The 8,846-nt window shown below is 45.6% G+C and overlaps 1 protein-coding gene across 1 annotated transcript in view; it reads right to left on the bottom strand.

The window, feature by feature from the left end:
• The window catches only part of LOC103767855 (24-hydroxycholesterol 7-alpha-hydroxylase), a 23,818-nt gene extending 15,527 nt beyond the window's left edge, over positions 1–8,291 (bottom strand). The window contains exons 1-3 of the mRNA XM_008934982.1: positions 8,115–8,291; positions 1,784–1,919; positions 324–498 (exon numbers count right to left, since the gene is read on the bottom strand). Of these exons, the coding sequence (XP_008933230.1) occupies positions 324–498; positions 1,784–1,919; positions 8,115–8,291 (488 nt within the window). The remainder of the gene's footprint in view (positions 1–323; positions 499–1,783; positions 1,920–8,114) is intronic.
• Between the last annotated feature and the right edge of the window lie 555 nt (positions 8,292–8,846).

Genomic DNA, 8,846 nt, shown 5'->3' with positions numbered 1-8,846 from the left:
TGCTGAAGATGGCTTCTGTCAGAGTTCTCTGTAAACTTGTGAAGCTTTTATCCCATCTTTGGGAAACAGGGTTTGGTGGAAGATGTTGTGTTTCCTTCTTTCTTCCAGATAGGTAATTCTGATATTTCTCCTAGCTGAGAGAAACATCTTTAGGTTAAACCCTGTGTACTCTGTGAACCACCTGAAACTGTGGAGCAGTGATGAATACCCTGACTCAGCTTGTCTAAGACCTGAGAGACTGATCTCCAGCTGCTTGTACAGTCCCATCTCAGCTGCCTTACAGGACAGCCATGCCATAGAGATGTGCTGCAGAACTCCCTTACCTTACCAGGTCATTGAGGTCGCCTGTGCCCTCTGTGCCCAGTTGTGCCATGTGCTCCTGTAGTTCCTGACACAAAGTGCCTGTGAACATGTGCAGATTAGAAGGACCCATTTTTCCCTTCATCATGCTGTAGAGGTTACCATGGTTCTGATAAAATGCTTCTGCAGGGACAGAAACTAAATACAGAAAGAAACAGAAATGTTTTGGAAAGTAGGTGAAGTAGATTGCCACTGAAAGAGTGAAAATTTTTACACATAACTTGTGACTCTAATTTAAATGCTTTAACCCTCATTTTCCTGGTGTGTAACTCCCAGAAATCTTCCTTCTAAGTCTGTAAAGATTTTGGTGAGCCCTCTGCTACTACCAGTCTGTGTAACATCTTCCACTCTCATGAAGCTTCAGTGCCAGAATCAACAATCCAGAGATTTGCCCCCAGCTTCAGGGATGATGTACAGAGATGTGCATGAGCTTCTCAAAACTAATTGAAATAAAAAGTGAATTAATCCAAGACAAAAACACTTTGGCTCTTCATGCTATAGTGGTACATCCTCTCAGTCATAGCAGGCAAGGCTGAGAGAGCTGAGACCATTAGAACTGAAGAAGAAATGGCTCATCAGATCTTATCAGTGTGGATAAATATCTGGTGGTGGGAGTGAAGAAGATGAGGCCAGACTCTTCTGAGGGCAGGAGGCAATGGGCACAAATGGGAATACAGGAGACTCCACTGAGACACAGGGAAGTTTTTATTGTGAGGATGGTCAGACACAGGAACAGGTTTCCCAGAGAGGTTTTGGAATCCACCCTTGGAGATATTAAAAAATCAACTGTACAGACAGGCCTGAGCATCCTGCTGTCACTGACACTTCTCTGAGCAGGGACTTGGACCAGGGGACCTCCAGCAGTGCCTTCCAGCCACAGGGATTCTGTGATTTAATCTCTCTGCCGGCTTGCTTCTCTCTCATTTCACAGTCCAAAACTGCCAACCTACTTAAAGAATTCCTGTCTGTGTGGTTCCATGTGGATACAAGCACGTGAGCATGGCATGTGGATGTGGCATACACCTCATTCCTTTCTAATGACCATCTATGGCAGGTTAACAACTAGCTATTGCTCCAAGCTGATTGTCAAACTATGTGATAGCACAACATACTGTTGTTCCAAACCTGGTACACAGGTGGAGTGTCTAGCTGCAGAAAAGGACCTGATCCCAAACTGGGGCTGCTTGATGATAAAAGTAATAGTAGGCCCTGGTTCAGAAACCTGTGATCCCTTGAGGCTGAATCCAAACCGTGTTGCAGGCTTACGGTGCTGGATCTGCATAAAGGAATTTCATTTCACCTGTCATGGGTTAAGATAGGCATATAAAGCATGGCCAAAAGGCCATTGGGCTTTGGATTGGGCCTTCATGTTCCTGGGTAACTAGATTTGGTTTCCATTAAAAAAGAGCTTGGTCTCATTTACCTGCATTCTCGACAGCTTGTTGTACTGCCTGCTCAAAATTTAAGTCTTTAGATTTGAAAAATGCTTCAGTTCCTTCTTCCTCAGTCACAAAAGTAAACCGTTTTCCCACAGCGAATATTGTGAACACAGGCCCATGCTGGAAAAAAACAAAGATTTCATATTATTGCAGTGTTACCATGTTTGACAGGAGCCCCAGCAGGACTTCAGTGCTGCTGAGAGGTCAGGAGGGAGGGCCTGGTCCTTCCCACTCTCTCCACACCTTGGCTCCGAATGCACAAAGATGAACATGAATCAGACCAAGATCTGTAGACTTATGGACCCAAAGGGAACATCACAGGGCCTGCCTGACCTCTTGTAAAGTACAAGAGATTCCTTCCCTGAGATTAACATTTTGTATTGGAATTACATTACAGTTCAAACAAGACAACCTACCTGGATTTCAAGAACCCAAGTGATGGATTATCTACTGCATCCCTTGGCTGCCATTGCAAAGTGCCCACATCGTAAAAATCCATAATCCTCCCTATTTCAATCTACATTTTTTTCACAAAAATTCCCCACTCTTGCACCTTTTCAATATTTTTCTTTTCTAGCTCAAAGGTTCTGCAAATACCAATGATTTTTCTTTTACAGATGTTTAAAGATTAATATCAAGATAGCTAACAAGCTTTGAGCACAACAGATGGAGTTTGTTGAGACATATTCAGGGAAGTTTTTTGATACTGTAAATCATTCTTTCTTTTTCCCTTAATCTAATATCCTAGAGCCCTCTCAAATCTTTCAGCAACAAGTATCCCCTTCTGAATTCCTACATTGTGAAAAAGATCACTGATATTTGCAGATACTCTAAACTAGCAAACAGACGTGCAATATCTATTGACTGTCAGATTTAGGCATTAAAAAAAAAATCAGAATTAGGAAATTAAGGAAAATGAAGGAAAATTAGGAAACCTGAGGAAGCAATCTTGTTACCTGTAAACACCTACACAAAACAATCTGGTTTTGAATCTCATCCAGTTTCCTGCAATCTATTTAAAATAATTAAAATTAAAGCAATATTAAACAAAAATGAAATTAAAAATATCCCAAATAATAAAGATTTTTCCACATGTACCAGAAGCAGGAAACTTCCCACTGTGTTGCTGACCCTGACAAATGCTCAAGGTGTAAAGAAACCAAGTGGGGAAACAATCTGAGTTAGCAGTTATATCAATTTAAGGCAAGTCCCACCCTGGAGTCTTTCACTGAGACCTTGTTTCAAAGGAAGTATTAAGTAGAACAGACTTAAACAAGTGCTAGGTAAATCAGTGATAAATGTTTGTATTTAAAACTTCAGAGGGATGAAAATGTGACCTGTGAAATCACCCTCAGCAACAGGAGGATGGACAGGTAGAGGTAGTGCCTTTCCATAGGGCTTCTGAAAGAGGACCTGGGGAAGCCTCAAAGCATCATTCCAGTACTCTGCAGATTTTCACAAGCATTATCAAAGACCAGGATTAGCAGTGGACAAATAGGATGTACTGAAGAGGAGCCCAGTACAGCTTTTAGGAAGACATAAGGATGTGTGGCCTTAAAAGCATTCCTAATTAATTATTTGGAAGAAGGAATTAAAGGTTTGTCTGGGAGCCTAAACAATGAGGAGACCTAGAAACATCACAGAAGGCAGCAGCCTAGAAGAATCATATTCTGAAATGACCCCAAGAGCTCTTATACAAGTGCTAACAACTGATTTAGAGCTCTCACTCTGCTAGGAAAGGAGCAGAGAAAGGACAGCAAATATCTAAACCCATCCTGTGCCCACATCTTCAATTTAATGTGTCTCTGTCCATTCCATCTCAGCAGGATACACTGAGCTAGGAAAGGCAATGGAATGCCCAGCAAGCATGGTTAACTTATGGATTCACTGCCGTGGGGTGCTGTGGAAGCCAAAGTTACAGACAGGGCAGGGAAAGGGATGAGGCTGTCGTAGTCAGGTATCGGGATGCAAATTCCAGCCTAGGAAGTCCCTGAATTGTTGACAGCCAGAAGCTGGGAGAGAAAAGCAGAAGTCAGCATACCCTGATCTGGGTGTGCTCCTAATAGCTGTTATTCAAGAGAGACACCTGAGCAAACAGACTTTTCATCTGTCCTGGTATAATTAGGTGATGCTCTAATGTAATGAAATCAGATACTGGAACCAGGTGTCGAGCAGTTCCACATCTGCCATCCTTGTGTCCTGGGTGGGTACCAGGGAGGCGTGGGCACTGCCTGCCAACGCTGCGCCCCAGCTCACTGCTTGGGCTGAAGCAGTGCTTAAGGACACCTGATGACATACAGACATACAGAAACCAAAACAAAAATCCTGTTAGGAATTAGGGCTGATGAAACTGCTGTCATTTCTGAAAGCTTTCTTTCCAAAGACTGGGAGACACCACACAAAAGAGCAGTGCCATGACAAGAGGCAGTCTGAGCTTACATGGAAGTAACGCTCCAGAGAAACAAAAACTTGAGAAGCATGTTCCCCAAAATCCCAAAGGAAGGAAATCAGGGAAATAGGCATTTTCCCCAGGGGCACTGCCAGGCAGGGAGCAACCCCTCCCAGCTAAGACAGCTGCAGTTGTGTCAGGACTCGTGTTGACCTAGGTGCACTGCCTGGTTTGCTCTCCCTTGGCACACACACACACTCACAAGTTCAATGCCATGTCCCCTCTCCACCTCAGGGACTTTAGCATTTTGGTCTTCTGTGTATGGGACCAGGCCATTGGTGACTCAGCTGTGGACATTGTCCTCAGAAACACTCCATTAGAAGCCTTGTCCTCTTCTCCAGCTTGTTTCTCCTCCACCCAGCCTCATGGAGGATGCATGTCCCTTGCCATGTAGCCCAAGGAGCCACCCCTCATGCAGCCACACACAGAACATGTCTGAGAGGCACTGAGCTGAGTCCTGCAGCACGGCACCATGTCCCAGACACCATCAGCACACTGACAGTGGTTTATGGATCACAGGTCCACACAACAGAGCAGAACAAGCTCATGGGTTTAACCGAACCTGTTAGCAAAGTGATGAGAAGCTTTTGACATTCTTATTAACTTTTAGCACCTTTGCCAGGCAAGGTGGGGAACCCCATCCTGTGAGCCCCTCATCGAGCAGCTCCACATGCATTCTGTGAGGTATGGTGGCTCTGGTTACCCACCTTGCCTGGCTCAGGCTGTCTGCAAGACTGCTTTAACTGCTCAGGCAGCTTTAGGAGGAAAAGGTGGTACCTTCTACTAGACCAGAGATCAAATATTTTATTACAGCAGGGGATCTTTCTTTTCTCAGAATTATAGAACCATTAAGGTTGGAAAAGACCTCCAAGACCATCAGGTCCAACCATCAACCCAACACTACTGTGACCACTAACTCATGTCTTGAAGTACTATGTCCACACATTTTTTGAACCTCTCCAGGGATGGTGACTCCAGCACCTCCCTGGGCAGCCTGGTCCAATGCCTCACCACTCTGTCAGGAAAGAAATTCTTCCTAATATCCAACTGGAACTTCGCCTGGTGCAACTTGAGCCCATTTCCTCTTGTAGTATCACTAGTTACCTCTGAGAGCAGACCAACACCCAACTCACTACAACCTCCTTTCAGGCAGTTGTAGAGAGCAATAAGGTCTCCCCTCAGCCTCTTCTCCACACCAAACAATCCCAGGTCCCTCAGCTGCTCCTCATAAGCCATGTTCCCCAGACCCTTCACCAGCTCATTGCCCTTCTTCTCTGGACCTTACTCTAGACCCAAGTGGAAAATCAGACAATTCTTCCAGCCCACATCTTTTGTCTGCAGGAAACAGAAACAGAAATGGTGAACTTCAAGGCAAGAGCAGGTTGGAAGCAGTGGAAGTCTGGTGTGTTACTCCAGGGCCTGAGAGAAAAAGCAGTGAGGCACATACACAAAAGGGACAACAATAAGGAAGCTAACTCTTTCAAAAAGGAAAGCAAATGAGTGTCACTTTGACAGAATGAAGGATTAATCCAGGGGAGGAATTTTCTAATTGCAGAAGTCTCCTCTGAAGGCAGTGACCTTATGGAGGTGAAATAGTTTCACACTGCCTAAAGCCTGTTTATGCACAAACTTGTATGAGGGCAGCTTGCTCGTGTTAAGGACACCTAACCTTGTTCTGACAATACTGTAATTATTGCAGATGTGTTTTGCAACCCCTTTTACAGTATTTTGCAACCCCTTGGTTAGTGATCCCTTTGGCAGCAGGGCCTGTTTTCTTTGGCTGTACTGTGCTGCAGGGTGCACTCCTTTAGAAGGGAGCAGGAAGGGAAAGGTTTCTCTTTGCTGGCCTCAGCACATGGTGCCAGTGTGGGAGGTGGGCAGGGAGGGAGGGAGACATGCCAGGGGTGTTTAAGGACAGGGAGGGGAGAGCAAGAGAAGGAGCCCTCCCCAGGGACAGGGAGACTGCCTGATGATCCTGCTGTGGGCAGGAAGCCAGCCTGTGGGTGAGGGTTGGAAAGGTCCCTCTTGGCCCAGGGGGACCGCGGGGAGAGGTCACAAGTCACAAAGATGCTGAGTTGCTGCCCTAAGAAAAATGTCAAAGGAAAGGTCCTATCTGCAAACACACAGTACAGGGGGATATGTAAGAAGGCCTTCTCTTTCTGCTTTGCCTTATTTTGAGTTTCCTCCCACTGAAAATTTCTTGTTCTAGTTTCTGTCTCAACAAAAACTTGGTGCTTGTAAAGTCCTTCAGGTATTTCTGGTGTGTTCTGTGGAGTCAGCAGCTGCCACAAGACCAACATCAGCCTAAAGGGTCTCCAGGCAAATGAACATCAAAATTAATGGACCCAGAACCACTAAGTTTGCATTTGTACTTCAACACATCCTTTAGCAGGTAAAAGTTTTGCTCATTCAATCTGTGAGCGAACCCCCAAAAAAGATTCTTCTATTAGGTTTGCTTTAAAATTTAATCTGTGAGATTTTGCTAAAAGATACCTGGGGGAAAAAAAACTAATGCAAGCTTTAAGTCATGGTGAAACATCTGTCCCCAAAAGGGATTGCACTGGAAAGGACAGCTTGGCAGGCTGCTTTAACCTGGCTGCCACCAGGACCTGTTTTCAGCACAGCAAGGAGGTTCTCTAACAGCCTGCTATCTGAAGAGTCAAATAAATATTATGATTGCCTTTTTTAAAGTGAGGCTTGATCAGTTTATTTAAAGGATTATATGGCGTGGTTTCTGAAATAGTGGGAGAATGGACTGGAATGAGTTTATTTGCAGTCCCACATTTCTCCCCTTAGATGAATGAAATGATCATGGTACACATAGATGAAAGATACAGGAAAGACATAATAATGTCAGGTTAAAACTGGGTTGTTCAGGTCAAAGAAGCCAAGGAGCTCCAGATCATACACATGAGCTTACTCTGTGGTGCACCCAAAGTGCTTTAACACAAGATAGACAGCTCTTGATGGTCTTACACCTCATACTTCAGCTGATTATCCTTAAACCCCTGCTTTCATTTAACACCACAAATTCATAACAACCATGGCTGCAGAGAAGTCTTACAAGTACGAAATCTAATAGTTCAAAATGACAAAGCAAACTTTAAACAACCAGTATTTCTTAATTTTTTTTTTTTTTCAGATTTCTGGCTGTTACAGTGATTTCATTTTTAGCTAGTTTTTACAAGTAGTGGGCTGTGTGATCATTTCATGTTGAACAACTGAGGCATTGGTAGCAGGTGGTATCATCACTGAATGAAAACAAGAAAGTGGGTTCTATGTCAGTATTAGCTGCCTAGAAAATAAACATCTAATCTAAATTAACAATTCAGGCTCATTCTAACAGACAGAGAGAAAGAAAAGCATGTCTTGGGGTAAACCTTCACACTCAATTTTGCTAAGTTTTTTAGGACGGAAGAAGCTGCCTGCCAAGCATGCCTGTGTCTCTCTTGAGTGCTGAGGGACACCGGCTGGTACTCAGAAATCTCACCTAACTTCAGGCTTATTTATTTAAAAACAATATTTACTTTGTAAATAATTAGTCTCCTGGTTCCAGCACCTGGCACAGGGCTTTCTGCATTATCTGAAATGAAGGTTAACATAGCTAATCTGTGTTAGGTAGCCAGACTGAAAAAACAAAACAGCAGAGGCTGGCTCCAAACAGGATGACCACAGCCTGGATTGGATCCACAAGCTAGCGGCGTTACTGGTACAAAGCTGTCCCTGCACCAGCAAAATGCTCCCGGCGTCACAAAGCGTGACAGGAAAGTGGCAAACTCAGTGCAGAAGTTTCTGCTCGGCTTTCCCCCTGCAGGCAGCCACCCTGAGCACGCACCCACAACCAGGAACGCCGCCAGAGCCTTTACCTTCCTTCTAGCTTGCTCTATAAACTCCAGAGGAGCTTTCCCGAACTGAAACGCAGCTCCAAACCACGGGATCCAGCTCCTGATGCAAGGAGGGGAGCTGGGCTTCCTCAGCTGCAACAAAACAGCCTTGAGAATAAGAAGTCCCAGGACTGCTGCCAAGAGGAGAGCAAGAGCCATTTTGCCTCTTCGCTGCCTGCCGCCGCAGCTGCCTCGCCGGCCGCAGCAGCACGGGCTTGGCCCCAGCCCGGGGAGAGGGCCTCTTTTATCAGCCTTGCCAGCTGATCACTGCCATGGAGACGGGATGTCAAAGCACCAGGCAACCCAGAGGGCAAGCCCTTGTTTTGCAAAAGGCAGAGCCAGTTCTCCTCCGCGCTGGGACGAGGACCAACTCCTCCGCACGCGGCTCGTGGCTGCTGCTGTGGCAAGGGCTGGAAGGATCCCGAGCAGCCAGGCACAGCCAGCGACACGCTGCCGAGCAGCACCTCACTGCCTCCAAGCAAAAAAGATTGGGTTTTGGGGATATCAAGACTACAAAGCAGAGAGGCTGTGATTTGCAGGTGCTTAGCTTTCAGCAAGGCACAGGATCACAGAACCACAGCATAGCAGGGGTTGGGAGGGACCTCTAGGGATCATCTCACCCAACTCCCCTGCCAGAGTAGGGTCACCCAGAGCACAGTGCCCAGGATCATGTCCAGGCAGGTTTGGGATCTCTCCAGAGAAGGAGAGTCCACA

This window comes from Merops nubicus, unplaced genomic scaffold, assembly GCF_000691845.1.
Source record: "Merops nubicus isolate BGI_N331 unplaced genomic scaffold, ASM69184v1 scaffold20422, whole genome shotgun sequence".
Taxonomy (NCBI): Eukaryota; Metazoa; Chordata; class Aves; order Coraciiformes; family Meropidae; genus Merops; species Merops nubicus.
Note: the sequence above shows the minus strand (reverse complement) of the source record. Positions and strands in the feature narration are given on the sequence as shown.